This window comes from Accipiter gentilis, chromosome 14 (genome assembly GCF_929443795.1).
Source record: "Accipiter gentilis chromosome 14, bAccGen1.1, whole genome shotgun sequence".
Taxonomy (NCBI): domain Eukaryota; kingdom Metazoa; phylum Chordata; class Aves; order Accipitriformes; family Accipitridae; genus Astur; species Astur gentilis.
In genome coordinates, this window is record NC_064893.1 from 30881620 (window position 1) to 30902726 (window position 21107).

The 21107-nt window shown below is 45.3% G+C and overlaps 1 protein-coding gene across 2 annotated transcripts in view; it reads left to right on the forward strand.

Moving 5' to 3' along the window:
• COL9A3 (collagen type IX alpha 3 chain) overlaps window positions 1–21107 on the forward strand; it is a 42143-nt gene that overhangs the window by 18110 nt on the left and 2926 nt on the right. For both annotated transcript variants that reach the window (XM_049816427.1, XM_049816428.1), the window contains 20 exons: window positions 256–297; window positions 1668–1724; window positions 3406–3459; window positions 3949–4002; window positions 4515–4568; window positions 5313–5366; window positions 6504–6557; window positions 7004–7057; window positions 7361–7414; window positions 8047–8100; window positions 8860–8904; window positions 9875–9928; window positions 10363–10416; window positions 13259–13312; window positions 13752–13823; window positions 17376–17411; window positions 18508–18552; window positions 19108–19140; window positions 19529–19675; window positions 20333–20387. In XM_049816427.1, the coding sequence (XP_049672384.1) occupies window positions 256–297; window positions 1668–1724; window positions 3406–3459; window positions 3949–4002; window positions 4515–4568; window positions 5313–5366; window positions 6504–6557; window positions 7004–7057; window positions 7361–7414; window positions 8047–8100; window positions 8860–8904; window positions 9875–9928; window positions 10363–10416; window positions 13259–13312; window positions 13752–13823; window positions 17376–17411; window positions 18508–18552; window positions 19108–19140; window positions 19529–19675; window positions 20333–20387 (1126 nt within the window). The remainder of the gene's footprint in view (window positions 1–255; window positions 298–1667; window positions 1725–3405; window positions 3460–3948; window positions 4003–4514; window positions 4569–5312; window positions 5367–6503; window positions 6558–7003; window positions 7058–7360; window positions 7415–8046; window positions 8101–8859; window positions 8905–9874; window positions 9929–10362; window positions 10417–13258; window positions 13313–13751; window positions 13824–17375; window positions 17412–18507; window positions 18553–19107; window positions 19141–19528; window positions 19676–20332; window positions 20388–21107) is intronic.

Genomic DNA, 21107 nt, shown 5'->3' on the forward strand with positions numbered 1-21107 from the left:
TAAGGCTCAAGACTCTTCCCCAAGTTCAGCTGTGCATCTCCAGAAGCTAATTACACCCCTGACATGTCTGTTTTGAGGACTGGTGCTGCTCATAATGCTCCGGGCTCAGGAGCTGCATTTTACGCTGTGGGGCTGGGTATCTGCCTCATGCTGCTCCAACTGAGCTGCGTCTGTAAAGTGCGTTTTCCAGAAATTGTATTTTCTCCCAGTGTTTGTCTTGATATATTTAAAAAGACCACGTGTCGTGAATTGCAGGGTCTTCCAGGCTCCTTTCCTGATGGCGGTGGGGACCTTCAGGTAGGTTTTTCTTCATGTGGCATGAAGATATTTTTTGGTGTAATCCCTGATGTGGCTTTTCATTGGCATACTTGGGTGTCTGTCAGACAATTTAACACGCACTGTTCAGATTTGCAGACGTGGGTCTAAACTGCCTTAACACTGAATGCATAAGTGTTGTGTGTGTATTTACAAGACTGAAATGTTCTTTCAAGGAGGTAGATGTGCTTGTGCTAATTTTTTCCTTGATCTTTGCTTTCCAGTTTGCTTTCCAAAATGCAGGTTTTGCATACATTCTTCATTTACAAAACAACTTTAGCATTTGGTAAATGACAACAGCTTTTCATGCATCTGTTTCCAGTCCTGCTTTGCAAGAGAAAAGGTCATGTGTGTTGCACTGTTTATTTCCATGGATGGTGGCACTGGGTTCCTATGGGCATATGCTTTGTTTAGACTTCCTTCTTTATGAGAAAGTCTCGACTCCTTTCTTTCAAGGGAATGAAAGGAGTGTTAAGTCCATGAACGATGGAAGTGACATTTCCAGATTTCACAGCTGTTGTTGTGACAGCATCTTTGGTTTTCTAATTGGCGTGCCCCAAAAAAAGCTCAGAGTCAGTTTAGATTGCCTTATGGCAAGTCATGTGGAAGTTAATAGAAAATGATACTATTTCTGCAAGTTTAATTTAAGTTACCCCGTGGAATATACTAGAAAATTAAATTTCTGCTACAGAGGTGTTGCCTGAGGTTTTATTGAGAGAAAAAAACCAAACAAATGAAAGAGAAGCTGCAGAAGAAAATCTTGTTCCCTATTTATAGTTTTTAGAGTATGGCCTTTTAAGTCCCCATTAAATATCCGTGCATGTTCTGATTTGTTCCCAAACTTACCCGCCCCTAGACGTCTGCAGATACCAGCTTATTGGTATTTGGATGAGTTTTTTATAGGTCCCCGTCTGATAAACTCTAATGTTTGTCCTTGTTTCAGTTAGGTGAGTCGCCTAATGGAAATCAGTAGGGGTCGATGAATGCATAGATTTAAATATGTTCCTAATGATTTATGAGAGACCCATCCAGCTTCACTGGGGAGCTGTGGTTCTCCAGCATTTTGGACCGTGGACCACTGTCAGCCTTCAGAATTTCTCGCAGCCTGTGTTCAAAGTGAAGCAAACCATTCATAAATCATTCTTTTGGGCTACTGGGGGCCTGAGGACCTGTTTAGGACCCTCTGACATAGGGAAATGCCAGTGAGTACACGATGCTATGAATGAATTAGATTCAGTGGATTTAGAGCCAAACCCCACATGACCTTTTCGCCTCTCCCTAGTGATGAACCCAGCTTCCCTGGATGCGCTGTGCGTGCTCGATAAACCAAAGAGTGTTTCTGTTCTTTGCAGTGCCCAGCTCTGTGCCCGCCGGGTCCTCCAGGTCCCCCAGGAATGCCAGGGTTCAAGGTAAGAAAAATACAACCTGCAGATACAAGGGTCTGTCTCCCAAAATAAATACCACTATGAACCCCTGGGATTAAACTGTTTTGTATACAGTACACATCTCCTGTAGGCCCCACAGCTCTCCAAACCAGCCATGCATTTGCCTGGGTTTATGCTGTCGAAACAGAAAACCCCTAAAGCAGCCAAATTGAGACAAGAGGAGGATGAAGGACCTGCTCCTGCCCTCTTTGCAGGCTGTTGCAATAGCTGCTCCGCCACTGAACTCAATCCTGCAAAGTGTGAGCGCTCTCCCTTCACCTTCAGCCAGAGGCTTTGCATCCATCCCGCAAGTACCTGCCTGCGCTTGCGGGCACGTAGCTTTGTGGCTCCGTCCTTTGCAGGATTGCAGCCTTTGCTAGATGGAAGATTTAACTCCAGCCGTTTATTCTTGCAAATGAAATTGAACCCTTTTCATAGGCCGAGCACAAAGATTAAAACATCATGCAAGCCTTGTAGGACACAACTGATGAACGGGAGCAAGCAGAGAGCAGCGGTTCAGGGCTGCCTCAAGAATGATGAGCTGCCTTTTCAGACTTCAGAGGGCTGTAAAAATCTCACCAGTTCTTAAGTTGTGCTCACAGACCCTGTAAACACAGAGGTACACATTTTACTGTAGCAAGACATAACTTACGTGATTAAATACAATTTAATTGTCATTTTATACCCAGTGTAGCACCAAGCAGCTTTCTGTTGATGTTGTTTGATTCTGGTACATAAATTCTAGGTTGCAACACTCAGGAAACCTTCCTCAGCAGTTAAACATCTTCTCTGTCCCCTCTATGATTCACACGAGTTGTGTGCAGTAGGTTACACTCCAGCAGTAAGCTGAAGTAATAAGTGACTCGAGTTTTTTTAGCAGGATTTAGCAGAAGTTGGCAATGGGTGGAACATCTCCTGAGAAATGCTCTCGATTCCTCCTGAACTGACCTTTTGCAGGTCTGTTTGGTGTCTGAGCTGAGTCATAAATATCATTAGAAATACACAATATTTGGGGTATAACTATTCAAAATTCATAGCTTATGAAATGGAAAAACCTATGAAGGTCTCCAATTACGATGCAAATGATCCACAGGACCTTTTGCATGGTGAGGAATAACATCTGCCATGGCTGAAATTAGTCTGGGTCTCTCCCACAGTAATAGGAAGGGAGCCAAGAAGCTAACTGAATCTGAGTTTATAGAAAAGATTTCAGTGGGACATGGATTTCTTTGCAAGCTTGATGATGCGGACATTAAAGATGACTTAAACAAAAGGGGAGGTTAAAGATGCAGAATGGGGTTTTCAGGAGCGTCTCGGCCCCATTTTCAAAAGTGATGGGAACTGAGTTCTGGTCCCTGACCTGTAATTGAGAATTGCGTCCGGAGACCTGTAGCCTAGTCTCACCGCAAATCACTCTTGAAAACCAAATCTGGGCATTTCCTGAAACTAGATCAATTCTGACACAGTGCTACTGAGCACAGGAATGGTGCATAGCTAATTAACCCCAGAAGTGACCTCCATTCACACGGTTACAGCACATGCGTACATTATTTTCCCAGTAAGTTGTTTGTGTTGTGTGGGTTTAGGTCTTCTAGCTATCTCACAAAATCTAAATTTTGAAACAAGACTGTACTGGAATGTGAATAATTGGAGCTCTTATTTCTAGGGACACACTGGTCACAAAGGAGAACCTGGTGAAATAGGAAAAGAAGGAGAGAAGGTAAACTTCAATGTAAAGGGGGTGGGGGAGGATTTTTCTTTTTAAAAGCAGCATAACAAGTGATTTCTTCAAGAAGACAGGGAGAAATGAGGCAATTGGCTGAACAACAAGGAGTTACTATGACTGAAGTGCGTTGGCTTCCATTGCTCTGCATGTATGACCGTGTGCTAATACTTCAAGAAAATTCATCTTCTCAATGATCGCAATGTTAAGATCAGTTTGATAAGTTAACGCCTGTTGTCTCACGTGCAGGGATGTCAGCTCAGGAAAAAGCCCTGCATTAATCACTCGGGTAAAATTCCTGACTGATCAAGTGTTCTTGCACGTAATAAAAATTGCCTGTAATGTAGAAGCAAATTCCGAAGTGGTTGGGAGGAAGGGAAGTGGGTGGGAGGGAGCCCATGGACAAATAAGATGGGAAGGTCCCTGGCTTTGTGTTGGCAGGCTTATGCCGTCTCGCCTCTCGTCTAATTAATTTTTCTCTCTCAGGGTAACCCTGGCCCTCCAGGTCCTCCAGGAATTCCCGGCAGTGTTGGCCTGCAGGTAACACCTACTCTTTGGAGCGGTTCCCTTGACCCTTTTACTGTGCAGCTCAATGGTGCCATCAGTCATCCTGCATCACACAAACAGCTCTCGCCTCTGCAGAATAATAAATGTGAAAGCTGGTGCTGGTGAAAACCAAATCCTGCTGGTCTCGCTGAGCTTTAATTCAGGTCCTGCTTTTGGCACCTCACCTTGGATGAGACGTCCAAGCAATAGTAGAGCCCTGGACACCTTTTGGGTGGATCTGAGGCTGAGCTCTGGGCTGGCTTGACAGCCAGGCTGGAGAGGGCAGGCACTCTGAACGCATGTCTGCGCGGGGTGTCTTCACAGGGTCACTTGCTCAGAGGTCGTCACTGAAGGGGAAAATGTCTCATTTGTGCATCAGAAGGCTGAGCTTTTTGCCTCTTTTCACGGTTTCTTAATGTTTTCTGTGTTGAGTTGCTACGTCGTGCTGTTCTGCCATTTTATGTTTAACAGTGATTGGGTTTTCACTGATTTGTTTTGTTAATTAGGGCCCAAGAGGACTAAGAGGCCTCCCTGGTCCAATGGGTCCGGCTGGTGACAGAGTAAGAAACACCTTCTTCTAATTTTTTTCCCCCAGCCCCCCCCAGTTTGTTTCATGCGAGGTCCAGGTGGCACTTGTCGTTACTGACGACCACTGGAGAACTCGTAAAAATAAAAAGTGCAGGCTCTTTCCTGCATGCCCCCAGCAGATCAATCTTCCAAAGGTCGGAGGAGCCTGCATACCTGAGGGATTGACAGGATCAGTCCCAACCTGTTCTAAGCAAAGTGCTGTCCCTGCGGGACCGACAATGCTAAAGAATCTTGCAAAAAACTGGGAAACGTTTCATGAACATTTCACTTTCTGTTCTGTCTCTTTTCAAGAAAAAGCCAAAGAATCACTGGTGGACAAAGATTTTCAGGACATGAAAAGTCTCCTCAGTGAGAACAGGCTCGATCTTTAGCTCATCGTGGCTTTGGACTTTTGCCAAGGTCCCTTGACCATCAGCCTAGAGGCTGAATGGTTTTGAATTTGATAAAGTCATGCATTTATTTAGGAACAAGTGTGTTACCAAGATAGCAAGGCCACGAATGATATCAGTGTATCACAGAGATAATGATGGGGAGATTCAGAGTAAAAACCTGCTTGTTCAGAGGGGGATCTTTTGCAAGACTCTGTTGCAAACTAGCAAGAAATCTGGGGTGTCCTTCCAGGGCCTTTGTGTTTTCTTAGATTGTGATATAAGGTGGGGATACTGTTACTTCATTCTGGCAACCACAGCGCTACAATGATGGATTATTCTTTGCAGGGTGACATTGGTTTCAGAGGGCCACCTGGAATCCCAGGACCTCCAGGGAAAGCTGTATGTATCTACTTCTCAGCATCTCTATGGCCCTGCCTTCCACAACCAAAGCCTAAAGTTTATTCCTCCCGCGCTAAACTCTTTACTGCCGGTAAACAGGAGGGGTGTGCTGACCACCTCCATCGGATTATTCCCTTTGCCTTTTTCGCTCCAGTTAGAGCAACGTTATTTCACCTGACCCAGACCTCATGATGTCTTTCCCTCAGTCGTGCCCCATGCCAGAATAAGTTCACCACATTTCCATTGCTCTCTGTTCTTCGCTGCTCTTCCCTGAGCATCAGCGGCTGTGGGCATCTTGAGGGCATCTGTGGTGTTCTTGGGAAGGAGAGTTTTGAGGAGGAATCAGCAAGCGCTATCCTGAGCTTTCACCCTTTGAGCCTGGTCTATTCCCAAGTGCCCACAGCTTGCAAGAACTTTAGCTACAAGCAGAAATGGTTGTGTATTAAAGATGCAGTCCTCATCCTTTTGCAGAGCTCTGGGGTGAAATGTAGAACACGGAATCTGCATGCTTACCTGTGGACAGACTCCTGTACCCTCCTTACTGTGCCCAAATGTGAGGCCTGAGCTGCATCTGCAGCATTATGGCCTCTCTATAAGAGCATTTTCCACCTAGTCTCTTCTTAGGGTGGTTAATATGACATCTGCTTTATAGCAGGCACCTGCCTGCACCAGCCAACACACCACAGTCTGCATTGACCCTGAGGCAGTACCCCCCTCTGGGGACCCCTCCCTAGTCTTTGCAATTATAGAAGAAATTCATCCGAACTAAAATAAAATGAGGTGCTTATTGTCCACCAAACAGTTAATTACCCCAAGCAGGATCTAGACAGTAAATATTAAAGTTTTTCTCCCGCTCTATTTCTGGTTAAAGAAAATGCTTCGTTAAATGAAGGGGAAGGTGGTCTCTGCCCCGGGAGATTGTTGGCAAAGTCCCTGCTGCAATTCATCTGTGTGTCAGGAATTATAGAGCGTAACTGAGAAAGTACAGCCGAGTTCCTAGGGGAATGTGTAAGCTCACACCTCTGCTAACACCAGAAAACAGCACAAAAAAACCCTTCATCATTTGCACCCTTGAACCATTAGTCTTTGTCATTGTGTGATGAAGATGCTTAATGGGTTTTTCTTCCTCTGTCATAGGGAGACCAAGGAAACAAAGGACCTCAAGGATTCAGGGGGCCCAAAGGCGATACTGTAAGTGCAGTAAAACACCCGTCGGCTCAAATTTTGGACGTGACATTTGAAGGAGTCTGTTTCACAGGTTTATTATGGCTTGTCCCCCCTCAGTTTATTTGAAAGGGAGGTGAAAGGGATGAAAGTACTCCTCTCAAAAATGAGATGTTTGAGTCTTATTAAAGATGCCTGAGTAATAAGGTGCCTAAGTGCTGCTTACAGTCCAGAGCACAGGGATCAGATCTTACATCTCCATACCTTGAAACAATCAAGAATTTTCCCAGATGCTGCCGCCAGCATTGGGCCGGTTTTCTGGTGTGTCCAAAGAGAACCGCTATACCTACATGAACAGGGTAGGAGCCAGCACAAACTGAATGAAATGTCCCTACAGAGTTTGAGTATTCTCTTTGCTGACTGTTATTAAGGGTTGTGTCCTGGATAACACAGGATTTATTGTTCATTTCTAGGGTAGACCTGGACCAAAAGGAAACCCAGGGGCTCGTGGACTCATAGGAGAACCTGTAAGTCAATTAAGTAGGATGCATGTCTCGCTGTTCTCTTGCTTGTGGATGATGAGATAAAACACGATAGGAGAAAACTTGCACCTTACAGTCTTTGCCATCAAAATTCTGCTCTGTGGGTCTGTGTAACCGGTGTAATCCTGGTTGGGCCAAACCCAGTTGTACTGCTGTTGATGAAAAATCTCCCCATCTCCCAGTACAACTGGAGTTGGACCCATTGCCAAAAGGTTCTTTGATGTGAATGTATTTTGCAAACTCCGGTATCTGCCTCATAACCTTAACCTGCATTGTGCGTGGTTGCAGGGCATGCCTGGCAAGGATGGACGGGACGGAGCTCCTGGACTCGATGGTGAGAAGGTTTGTAAAGTCCTACTTCAACACTGCAGGAAAGATTTCTGTTACTGTCCCTTGAGTTTTGTAAAGCTACTGATGCTTGTCAAGAGCATGGCTGGAAAGCTTTTCCTTCTAAAAAGTTTTCCAGTAGTGTAACAAGTGAGGAAGGGTGAAGCTGCTTCTATTAATTAATCCCAAGGAAATTCTCTAAAGAAAGAAGATGCACATATGGGCCATGCACATAGGATCTAAACTCAACTGTGTCCTTATACTTAGTGGCTCCTATTGGCTGACTCTAGGCCCTCAGAGATGCCTTTTCAGAGCTGTTGACAGAGACATCTGTTTATTTTAATTGTCTGTAGACAAAGTGCTGTCAGGAACTAGTTGCCTGGTTTTTGAACGGTGATCCCGCAGGAACATGGACTGTGTGCTGCCAGGGAAGGCCGGGAGCTGCAAGGGGAGTTAGGGAAACACCTGGGAGCTCTGGGCACCCAGTGTCCAGTGGGTACCCATCCCCTGTAGACACAACAGGTTCTTGGTCCTATACATATGGGGAGGGAGAAGATTGCAAATGCCTGTTTGGGAATGGGTCCCCTACCTGTGTCAGACCATTTTCCAGTACCAGAGGGTCCCTCCTAACCTCTCAATATCCACAGGGTGATGCAGCTCGCATGGGTGCTCCTGGAGAGAAAGGACCAAACGGACTGCCTGTGAGTATGGCAGCAGGACCCGTCATCTTTGGGGTGCTACAGCAGCTTGGCCTGCGTACAGAGATCCTTCCTGGGGAGAGGGGAGGTTCATTTTGTGCATTGTCTCAGAAGGGGCCCCATTTAAGCCAAGAGGAAATGCAATTTTCCCACCATACAAACAGGGGAACAGTGTACAAGATGGAACGGAAAACATCTGGAGTAGCACCAAATACTAATACAGTAATACCCTGGCTTTTGGCCACTCTGGCTCTGTTTAAAATTTAAACGTGAGAGGGATTTTCTCCTTCACATCCCAGTGACGTGCATCCCTTATGCAGGGAGGTAAGATCTGGGATACAAATGGCGATAATTCAGCAGTAGCCTGAGCTCTGTTCCTTGCTCACTGGTGTTCACTGGCAAAATGTTTCATCTTTCCAGTCTTCCAACTGTTTAAATAGAGGTAAAGTGCTCCTTTTTTCCTGTCTTACAGAATGTTTTGAACACCCCTGGAGAGAGGTTTCTGCTGTGCAAAATGTTGCTGCCGCTGCTCTCTTTGTATATTCCTCCTCTTTGCTCTAATTGTTAAGGATTAGTGTATATAGAGCTGCTAGTGTGGTGAACAAGAGGGAAACTGAAGCCATAATTTTCATGGTGAAAGCTGCAGAAATGCAAATCCTCCATTTCTTCGAGCAAACGTTGCTGCTTGTAAATCCAATCAGACCAGAATAACAAATTTAATAACTCTGCTTCTGACATTGCTTTAATTTTATTTTTTTTCAGGGACTGCCTGGAAGAGCAGGTGTTAAAGGCTCAAAGGGTGAACCAGTAAGTGAGTCTCTCTTATGACGGGTTCTGGTGCAGAAGCTGCTAAACTTGTCACGGCAAGGCTTTTCGGCTTTTGGGGACTGGTGCGCACAAGTAGACCCTGGGAACACTTACCGCGAAGTGATGGTGTCAGCGTTCCTGCCCAGGCTGGGTTCCCCTGGCAGTGAGGAGCAGGCATTAGGTAGAACGACTGAGCTGGCCCTGCTCTTGCTGAGACAGCTCTTGCACCTCGTTCAGTGAAGACACACACAGCAGATGCACGGGAGAGCCATCAGTTGTTTAGCAAACCTCAGAAGGGAGCAGTCACCCTTTTTTCAGTGTCCCAAGAGCCGGCTTCATCTTTGGGAATCAAAAGGCTGAGTGTCTGCAAGCAGGAGCAGGATTATCTCATCTTGCCTTGGGAAGACTTTCCCTCTACCTCAGGAGAAAAGCTTCCGCAGAGCTTTAGATTGGCACCAAGCTGTGAGATAACGAAAATCTCAGACAGACCAAAGCAGTCCAGCACACAACTGTTCTGGAAAGTGTCTTTTTTTTTCCTGTCCCTCCCCTTCCTTTCTGAATTTCCCCCTCTTCACCTGCATCATTATTCTTGCTAATCCTCATGTGTGAGAACACGCTGCAGGAAGGCATTTCTGCATGCAGAAAGGTGATGCAGGAATGAATGAAATGGGGTGTCCTGAGCATGCCTCCAAAAGAGCATCCTGGTCTCACTGGTCCACTTCAGTCCGAGGTGGGATGTGGTGGCACTGCCCTGGTCACTGCTCCCAGGACGGGATGTACACCTCACCTGTTCTTTAAATGTATGTTGTTGAGAGTTTTGTCACCTTGGTCGTAAAACTGTAAAAGTTTAAAGCTGGTTTTTTTTCCTGATCCAGGTTTTAACTCCCCTCCTCTGTTTGTTGCTCTGCGTAGGACAGAAATGACTCTCTGAAGTTACGCCCTAACTGAGTGTTTGCTTTCTCCTCCACAGGGCAGTCCTGGAGAGATGGGAGAGGCAGGTCCCTCGGGAGAGCCAGGCATCCCTGTAGGTATCCCCATCATTTACACTTACCACGAACTCTGCTAAGTGTGTTTTAAACCAAACCGCGAAGCTGGAGCTCGTGTGCCGCTTCCCTGCACAAATAAACCTTTCAGTAACGCGATAGGTGCTGGGCTGCCTGCAAGGCACGCAAACCCGCAGTGATGAGCGCTCCCAGGCAGCCCCACGCTTGCGTGGAACTACCGAGCAAGCGCGATGCGAGCCGGCCGGGTGGGCACCTCCGTGCACGGATATTATGCTGCAGCGCAGGTCAAAGCCCACCAAGGCAGATGGTGCGACCTAGTGGATGGACCAACAGGGCAGGGAGTTTGGGATTGAAATAGTCTGGGATTCGGGAATACATTCTGGCTCTGCAGTGGGTTGGGAAGGGTGGATTCGTGGCTCCTAAATAGCATGGCTGACTTTGGTGTTTTTGCCAGGGTGAAGTTGGTATTCCTGGTGAGAGAGGTCTGCCGGGACCCAGAGGAGCAACTGTAAGTATAGCGCCGCTTGTAAAGCAAATAGATACCAAACCGGAGTTCAGTACATGGGGATTACTCTCTGGCTAAAGTAAAAGGCCTCATTCTCTCTCGATATTGTCTCTGGGGAGTTTTGGAAGCAGAGGAATTACTCCCCCATAAGTTGGTCAGATCCTGCTCTCACTGACAGCTCCGTGCAAATGCAAAGTGATTCCTCCCGTTTTGTTGCGCAACTGCAGCTTTCTTTGCCAAAGAGGTTTGTAGAGCTGCTACAGTCCGACAGGAGAGACTGGACAGTCAGCAATTCCCTCGTTACACAGTAATAATAAGGTTCAGCTTGCGCTGCATGTGAGACATTAATGAAGCAAAACTCCTGTTAAGGCATTGGAAGGTACATTGCCACCAGCACATGAAACACGAAATCCTTCCCGTTCCTCTATCGCTCTCCCTGGAGCAGTAGAGGTTCACTGCAAAACCTGAAGCCGTACAAGCAACAAAACTGGAAAGCCTGCACATTGTCATGGTGAATGACAGGGGCTTGAAAAGTGTTAAAAAGTTGGTAGACCTGTTGGGAATCTCTCGCCTTTCCCACATAGTTGCATGCTTTTCCCAGCTGCTTGAAACAGATTCCTTCTCCCACCCAGTACTGCAGCAGCATTATCCTGCTGGGAGCTTGTAGGTATGAGCCCCTAGGGAACAAAACCCCATACACAGCTCTAGCAGTTCTCACTTTTACTCTGTGAACTGACAACTTCATCAAACTGCTGGGTTAGAAACCGCTGAGGTCCTCAGTAGAGCATCTTGTTCCTGCTTTCATTGTGTTCCCTGCATCATCTCAGAGCCTGAGAAATAAATTGGAGTTGCAATGCAAACCTGAAAATAACTGCATGGACCTATTATGTCCCTGCTGAATAGCCGAGATAATAATAAATGATATCAGGGCGATAAAAACCTGATTTTGTTTACACTACTAAAAATGCTAGGATGCCTTTTATTTTGTCATTCCCCAACTAGTGCTGCCATTGTGGTTGGACCTGACCTTCCAGTGGTTTTGTTGGGTGTTTTTTCTTTTCTTTTTTTCCCCTCTTAATCTCATTTTGAAATCTAGAAGCCTACAGCAAGTCTAACGTGATTTCTGGTATGTGCCACTTGGAAAAAATTGAACTGTATGATGATTTATTGTTTGTGAGCAGCTGCTCTTTAAACTTCCAAGGAGAGGGAAATCACCCTTAGAAATAAACTAAATGAATAACGTTTGCTTTATGTTTGCAATTTTTCATCAAAATAGCTGGCTCCACAGAAGTTATCATATTATTATAGCCAAAAATCAAATGCAGTCGAGCTAATTGCATTGGTGCTGACCTCTGACGTGGGTGCAATAGCAGCTGAACCCATATTTTTTTCTAACCTAGGTTTCTAATTTCTGATTTGTGTTATTAGAGTCCTAATTTATATGAATTCTAGTTAAGCCTGGGCTATTCGGAGAGAGTTGCAGGATTTGTCTAGTGTTAAGGCTGTTTGGCTCAAAACAATCTGACTTTATTTAGCATAGCATATCAAGCATTTCTTCCCATTCAGAGGCTGTCAGGTTCTATCAGCTCCCAGCACTTTTAGAGGCACCAGCACAGCCGAGTCATTTTTGATGCAATTTAATGTAACTTTCCTAGACCTCTGTATTTATAACTCTCAAAGTTCCTTACTGAATTCCAAGCAGAAGACAGGAGTGGAAACAGTAACCACAAAAATACCTGAGCCTTTTGAAGGCGACGCTGCTTTATTTCAGCAGATCGGCTCCTTTCTTTGGGCAGACACTGGTTTCTGCAGAAGGTTACGGCCGTGCTGATCTTCAAAGCCAGGCAGGGATAAGGACAGCTGGTTTAGATCATACATTGAGTCACACATCACATGAGGATTTCGTCTTCCTAACAACCAGAAAAAATTGCAGGAGACAGTGGGTGTTCAGATACCAGGGAGAATTTGTAGGGCTAACAATTAGGGAAAAAATACAGGTGCCATTTTAACACAGGGCACACCTGCACTGCAATCCAGTAGACAGCTGGTGTCTTGGTACATTGGACAGTCTGTGCTGACTGATCCTCTGCCTGGGGTGGCCAGTTTGAACTTTATTTGTGTCCCTTAACACTACACCCAGCAGAGACGGCTGTGAAAGGAGACAAAGCTGAAGTTCCACCTTGTGACAGAAGTTTGCCTAAGGCATCTGTTTCAAGAAAGCGCTTTACAAAATGGGATTTAGATGCCTAAATTACATAGGGGTTTTTTCCCTCAAGATCTTTATCGCATTTTTCTCAATAGAAAGCAATAGAGACTCCTAACGGTAATGTCCGTGTCCTGTCTAGTGAGCCGGGCTCTCAAAAGCACCTGCACTAACAGCGTAAGACACTGCCTTTTTCTATATCGCTGGCACCGCGTACGTCCAAGCAAGTGGATGCAATTGCCATTTCTCATTTTCAAGTGCGTGCAGCATGTTTTACAGTAGTTTCTTGCCGAATCGGATCAATTAAAAGCATAATACAGGGAAAGCAGATCCCCTTTAATGTATATTGTCTATGCGCTATCATGCTACCACTTTTTGCTGTCATTGATCTTTACTGCTCACGAGTACGGTATGTTCTTAAGCATCAATATATAGAAATAAGCCTTTCTGTTAATATTAACAAAGCTCAGTAACCACCGAGCACCGCTTTACAGTGGCTCGTCAGGTTCATCAGCAATGCCACCGGGCAAAGTGTGCTGCGGTACAGAACTGTGGGATCTCTCTGTTGGCCAATTTAGTCACACAAGCGACTTACCTGGCTCTGAATTTTCTCCTCACCAAAGCTTATCTTTCTCTTTTCAGGGGCCGCTTGGTCTTCAAGGCCCGATGGGAGTCCCTGGTGTCAGAGGTTTCCAGGTTGGTATGCCGACAAGGGTAATTTAACGTGCATCGTGTTTTGGCAGGCCACTGCTTTCTGCAAACCGCCGGCAAGACCAATTGCATGATGGCAACAAGTGATAGGAAGAAGCATCCTTCCGTTTGACACCTTTATTAACACAGTACAGTAGAAAGAGCACAAGGCCAGATAAGCTGCCTGCTGGAACAATTTAGTATTTGTTTGCAAAAGAAGGGTTTGAGTTTGACCTACGTAAAGACACCTTAATTTCTCCTCGATCTGGACACCCTCAGCCTGTATGGTCCTGGGGGAAAAAAGGAGAGAGGAGATCTAAGACAACTGACCTTTTTGAATGTATTATGGAGACTGGTGAACTTTGGGGGTGTCAAGACAGGCAGGGTTTCCTGGCACTACCTAAGCTGTGGCTTGTTTTTTTTTCTTTTTTTGTTCTCCTAACAGGGTCCCAAAGGTGCCAGTGGTGAACCTGGCCTTCCTGGTCCGACTGGAATTCGTGGAGAGTTAGGTGACAGGGTAAGGAGAAGACATCTGTAACTAATTCCTGTTTGGGAGATGTGAAATCAGAGTGGAACGGGGCCCCTGAACATGGTGTGGCTGATGTCAGCACAGCAAACACAGGCAGGCTTGGTAGAAGGTGGGTACGTTGGGTGTCCCAGTCCACCCTCCGAGGCTGCTGCGTGCTCAAGACGGACCTTACGGCAGGTAGCAGGATTCGTGCATCCTGTCTCTTCTGTTCCTGTCCTTGTTTCTGTTTCAGTTTGGGAACTCCCACTATTTTTAGACAGGGTGGATTGTTTAAGAGACTTTGGGATCCTATCCCGGCCAGAATAGATGATTAGTTTGGGTTTTTTCCCTGATCTGTATGCTGATTTCACCAAAATCTTGCTTCCTGTGAGCACAGGAGAGCTGATTCATGCATTTTTGATACTCAGATGCTTGATTAGGTTCTCTGGATTTTTTAAATTACGGTTTGCTCAGTGATTTTCTTTTTGAACAGCAACACACCTGGGCCCCACACCTCAGAACAAATGCGACTTTTTATTTAAATGAATTCATTCTCATTTAAAAGAAGCTAGCAGGGCAAAGTGAACGACATTTGCTCAGGGCTTGCAGGAGAACAGTAGCCATGTGTTCGCCGGGTCCCTCGGCTCCAGCTTTAAGGTGAAGTTTCTGTGTAAGCAATCGCAGCGGCACCACGGGGGTTTCACAATGGCCCTTCTGTGCTGGTTCCAGGCAGGTTTAAAAAAGCCTCTTGGAGGGACTGTGAGCCTGGAAGTGTGAAACAGGAGGGTTATTGTGGAGCTGTGGGGTTCTGACTGCAGTCAGGGCTTTGCTGCGGTGAAAAATGTATGTTCAGAGGGGAAGAGGCCCCTGCACAGAGCAGCCTGGTATCCAGAGAGCTGCTCCAAGCAGAAGGAGAGAAAATGTTATGCTTCAAGAAAAAGGAAAAAAAAAAAATCTAGGTTTTATTTCTGGCTCTGAAGTTAAGCGTAGTTACTCTAAGATGTAATTGTTGATTGTTTCTTAACACCACAGATCGTTAACAGCTTTCCCCAGGAAAGCGTGCTGCAGCAGGTTTGGATAGTGCTGGAGACTTTCCACCTCCACGTATGCAACTGGTACTCAGAGTAACTTCCATCTGCCCACCCAGTCCCACTGGTGTCGCCGACAGCCACGTGTGCCCACAGTCCTCCTCCGTGCGGGCAGCAGCGAGGGCTGCGCCAGCGATCAGCCCTGCAAATTTCCACACTTGTTACTAGGCGCAAGATTAGGAAGGGAAGACCCTAAAACTTCAGACCGTGTCCTTATAGCTTAAACAGCCTTTGCTGCCGGGGGTGATGGCGTCTGCCGGGGGGGGCGGACAAAGAGCACGGCAGATACTGCCCTGAGTTTGCTTTACTGCCAGCCCAGCCTGCTGGTCCTGATGTGTATAAAGAGAAGAAATGCAAGTACAGGATCAATCCAATTACACCGTCCCAGCTGCAGCTAACCCATCACGCTCTTCTGAAATCAATGGTGGCTTTTTTTTTCTTTGGGGGGAAAAAAAAAAAATATCCCTGCAAGCCTGACTTAACAGGTACTGATATGCTTTTTCACAGTCCTTGGACTTTCTGTGGCCAGGAATATAAACCAGCATATCAGTAAGTGTATTTGCTGGCATGAAAAATACAAGAGGTTTAGTGCATTTGACTGTAAGATATAAAACAGCATTGAGATGATATATAAACCATCTCGTTGGAGTGGGATATTGGGGAGGGGAAGGATTTGGCTGAGGTAGCAATAGGCAAATATTTTTCCTAAGCATATTTATCATGATCAAATTCCTGAGGATTCTGGATGCCGGCAGCCGTCTGGGGCAATGTCTCTCTCGGCTCCATACTGGCATCACCAGATGCTTAACCAAAACTGTTGGTTGTGTTTAACTGATAGAGTGATACAAACGTGAGGATGGCTGGTGGACATCAAGCTGGTGGCCCTAAAGTCCTGTCACTTGTTCCTTCTGCATGCTGGGAATTACTACTGCTGGAAATTACAGTTTTGAATCAAAGTCTTTTTGGCTAAGCTTTTCTTTAAGGGAGCATTCCTCGCAGGACAGAGTCTTTGTTGACTAAGCTGTGTTTTATTGCCATAAACTTTTATGGAGCTTTGGGACTCTGTGAAGTCAGAGGTATAAATCTAGATAATAATGTTCAGAAAAGAATATATTGCCTTTGCCATTGGCAAACATAAAATGGGAGTTATAAATAGCTGTAGCCATTCTTGCATTTCCACATTCCATTGTCTGTTTTACTGAGAATTATTTTTTCTTTAATAGAAATCCACCCCCCCCCCCCCCCCCCCGTTCTTTTTAACTTATTCAGTGTTTGACTTGAGCAAAATGACATGTGTTTGTCTTCCTTGAAGATTTGTTCCGCTGAGCCATCTCCAGATCCGGTTATTAAACAAAGAGCAGTTTGCAGATGCCAGACTGATGAATGTGCTGTAGAAGTCCTGTTTGAAGGGTATAATGGTTGAATTCCCCATGTGGAGAAAAATATCTGGGGTTCTCCTGAACTCCTTGTTGGCTCTGCCGAAGTCACAAATAGGGCTGAAAATATCTCATGTCTTCTCTGTGAATGCCAGGTAGATAAAGTTGGAAGGATTTCTCAAGTTGTCTGACTTATTCCTAGGGTGACAATCAGTTTATTGTCTAAATGTATTTTAGTGCTGTGGCTGTGTTGTTCTGTGAATCTCAAAGTCAGGAGCACCTAACTTTAAATCCCCAGAAAAACTGACAGTCTAATAAAGCCTTGAAAAACCATCCTGACTTTTTGCCCGTGAGGTACAATAATGTTTTTGTCCATTTTACACCATGAGTAAATTCAGTCTCCTTCTCACATCTTCAGGTGTGAAAGGCAGAGATCAATTGCCCACCAGTTTCATCCCGGACCTCGTCCTTTAATTTGCGAATTTGTAAAATTGGTGTTTCGGTCGTGATAGTGAGATGACAATAATGAAAAGCAGAGGGGCAGAAGCAAAACAGAGTTCCCACCCCTGGGATGGATGTGAAAGATGACTTTTGTGAAACAGTTTTAAAAGACTAGGATTAAAAGCACAGAATTCATTTTAGTTTTATTTAGGAAATTGAGGAGGATGGTATGAAAAAGGCCAGTGTAGATAACTGTGCCAAGCAGGTGGGGAGCAGCACATCATTGAGCCATGTCAAGAAAGTCTCTCTGGTCCTGTTGGATGAGGACTTGGTGGGCAGAAGATGACCAGGCTTGAACTGGGAGGTCCTGCCTGGTCTGGCAGCTGCTCTCTGCTGCCTCTGGCATGGCAAGAGGTTTGAGAAACTGTCCTACAACACAAACCGGTGACTGTACAGAGTGCTACAAAGCTAGCAAGGATGCTTAAAATCTCTTCTTATTTCTGAGAAGTATGAATGAGATTTGGACCCTCCTACTTGGCAGTTGGGAGACTAATTCCCAACCCCTTGCTGAGTGAGTGGATGTCTGACCGCACCAGGAATTCACAGGAAAATAACAGTTTGAGCTCATTTGCCTTCTTTCTTTTACATATTCTCAGGGTCCTACTGGTGTTCCTGGTCCCAAAGGTAACCAGGTAAGTGAAAACTTCCATGCTGTAGTCAGCAGAGGCATTTAAACTGTACCATAGGTGCAGGCTTTGACAGCACAAACTGCTTTTCCTCCATCAAATGAAAATATTCTGGAGCAGGCACCGGCAAAACCCTCTTTGGTCCCGTTTTTTCTGTGTTGGTAAAAGAGATGTTGTCTGTTCTAATGGAGACACATGAAAATGCTGTCATAAAAATGCTACATTCTTGCTGTGTATTTTGTAACCAGGAGGGGTGCCATATATGAGCTCCTCACATCGTATTCCCCCTGAGTTAAGTTTAGAAGCACAGCTTTTCACTGAACTTGATATGTCTGATGAAGAGGATTTGTGCTAGCCTCAAAGCTTAGCACACTAATAGACTAATTTAAAATTTCACTTTTTGCTGCTTAACTTCCATAGTTGGATTAATCTCAGCAACGAGCTTGTGAGCCAGTTTTCATCAAATATATGACTTTGATTAATGCATGACTGTGGTTTTGCAGAAAACGAGTGCTTTTCCAGCAAGCATTGCTTATTTTGTTTACCCTTGTCAGTGTCTGTGTGGTCTCTGTTTTGTTGCTAAGAGAAAGACCAACGTAATCTCCGTTTGTCTTGAAATAACTTCCTCTCTAAAGCCATAGAGTCACCATAACGATGTTCATTATCTGTTCTAATTGCTGTGCAATAAGCCAGATCTGCTGCAGAGCGTTCGGCACGGGAAGCGCTGCCTGTGCGGCCGGTGACGGCAGATTGCAGCGATGCTGGAATTGCACACGCTGCTGTTGGCTTAACGGAGGCGATCAGCAAATTGATGCTCCTTGTCGTGGCTAGTAAAATTAATGTCACCAGAGCTTTAGCCACTCTTACGGTCCCCAGACAGAGTGGAGAGGGATGGTCCTCACCAAGTGATGGATCGCTTCTGTTTAAGCGTGGGATGAAGCTGTTCTGCAGATGACTCTTTCTACTGACAAAGCCTAGAGGACACAGTTACACTGGACACTGAACGTTTAGCTGTCATTGGAAACCCATGTTTTCTATGAGACCCAGAGCCAGGGAACCTGAAATCTGCAGTGCAGTGTTAATTCTGGTATCTCACTTTCAGGGCATTGCTGGAGCAGACGGCCTCCCAGGTGACAAAGGAGAACTGGTAGGTGTCCTTAAATTCAGTAGACTTGACTCCTCAAATAACAGATGGGTCCAGAGAACCACGTATCAAGAACTAATGTGGTCAGTCAGAATTAACCGTCTAAGAGCTCCAACCCTGCTAACTGCGATAAGAAGGCAACGCAAGCCTTTCCGCCACCGAATTCACGGTGTGCGTCAGCTCTTGTCTTCAGGAGGCGCCAGATAGCCGGTGTGGCCTTGGCAGAACTGTGGTGTATCAGCACTTAATTTGTTATTTTGCTCCTCAGAGCGGTCGACATTGCTCTGTCTGGGGGGTTTGGTCCATCTCAAGAAGCAGCCAGGTTGCCTGGACCTGCATTTAGCATTGGTACCTGGGGCAAGTCTTGGCGTCAGAGTCCTCCCCGTGTTGTGCTAGGGCTGAATCTGGTCTCCAGCATCCTTTTAATCATTCCTGGCCCCTTTGCTAGAAAAGCCCACGTACATGTCATCGCAGCTTCCCGGAGCTTAGGAGATTTGACTTGAGATCTGCATTTTCTGAATGGATCATGCTTTCTTATTTCTCTTTTCTTTCTAACAGGGTCCCTTTGGTCCCCCCGGCCAAAAAGGAGAGGTATGTGTTAGATATTGTGGGCTCATGCCCCGAAAAGTTTGGGAGTAAACATGCTTATCACATCTTTTGATGACATATCTCTGTAAACTATGTTCTGGCATCATTTCCTAGAAGCATGTTTCCTTCATGGTCATGCTATAAAATCTATGACAATGACAATTTTTTGTGGCATTCAAAACATTCAAATGTGATAATTTTGCTGCAGCAAGGACTCCCATTATCATGACCTATGTATGTAAAATCACCCATACAATATATAAAATACATATGGTCAGCCAGACCAGTGAGGGAAACCTGAAGAAAGGCTTAACTAATCCCCATGAGAAAAGAATGGCCCGTATCTTTTGTTTTAAGTGGGTTTTGTTGGGCTTTTTTTGCTTTATTACAGCCAGGAAAAAGAGGAGAACTTGGTCCAAAAGGTGTCCAAGGACCTAATGGGACAGCGGGAGCACCAGGGATCCCAGGACATCCAGGGCCCATGGGCCATCAGGGAGAGCAAGGCATTCCTGGCATCACGGGAAAACCTGGGCCACCTGTAAGTATTATCTGCTTCTGGGGCACAGTCAAGTGACTACATGAATCGTGGATTTCGGATGTGTATTCAGAAAATAAGGTGCTGTGTTTGAGCAGGCAAAAGTAGGTAACAGTGTATGTAAGCCAACAGTCTTGCATCAAGAGTGTTTACCAGTGCAAAAACTTTTAACAGTTTGCAAGCTTCAGAATTAAAGTCCCCCAGAATGCGTGCCTGGGAGAATTAATCTTCTCTCACAATGAAACATCATCAGATGACCTGCATTTATTGGAATGGGGTGTAAGTCCCTGTTCTTATTACAAAAGTGAGTTAGAAGTCGGTCATTTAAAAATATAGCTCCTATTCACCGCTTCAAATGTTAGACCTCTGTCTTGGTCCAGAGCTGATGTTTCATCATTCAGGAAAGGCGAAATAAACTCCAGATTAAATATCTGGCTTAACATTAAAATTGCTCTCTGCCACTAGTATGAAAGAGCTTCTGAACTGAAGCCGTCATCTTTTGGAGAGGGGGAAAAAAGCCACTCCTCTCTACTCCTCTTCATGTGGGATCCTATGCTGCTTACTGAGCTGCTGGAAATGTTTTGTGTCCTGAAGCTTCTGTCAGGGATTGATTATCGATAATGTGCTTTGTATAAGGACAGATTCTTCTGTAAATTGCAGGGCAAAGAGGCCAGTGAACAACATATAAGAGAACTCTGTGGGGAAATGATAAATGGTGAGTATTACTGAGAGAAAACTGACTTTAATTACCATATTTAGCTGAAGATGAGTAGATTCTGAACATAAGATGGCTCCTGCGATTTCTTATTTTTCTGTCTTAATAAGAAAAAATATATTGTCCTTTAATGTAAGGAAATTATTCAGGAGATCGCCTCGTCCCGAGTTGTCTTTCATTTTTCTAAAATTAGTATTTTTAAATGATTCATCATGGCAACATACAAAGTGTGCTGAAAGCAGCTTTGACCCAAGCCTCATGCACGCACGCTGGCAAGAGCTGGCTGGTGTAAGCGTCTGCCCTGACCTGTGTCATTTTGAACTTCAACTCCCACCTTCTCTCCTCTCCACGGCACACCCCCATCACCGTGGAGCAGGGCTCCGGGCAGGTGCCCGCTCCCCAGGAGTGTTCTTCTTTCTTTGAGGCTACTGCTCTGTATTTAGAGGTTATGTTGGCCATTTGGGATGAAGTTAAACTCTGAAAGCTTGTTTCAGAAAACTTGTTTTGATTATCTAAGTATCATTTTCTAGAATACTTGACATCTTTTAAAGTGTTTGGGAAACAGGAGATATCAACAGCTTAAAAACCTGCAGATTTCTGACCAAAATCTCCCTCTGTGGAGATGTTAAAAAAAAAAAAAAAAAAAAAAAAATCCACAGACGAGCTGAGAGGACCATGTTTCCTCTGCTAGAAGCAGTTAAGTGTGCAGGAGCAACAGGG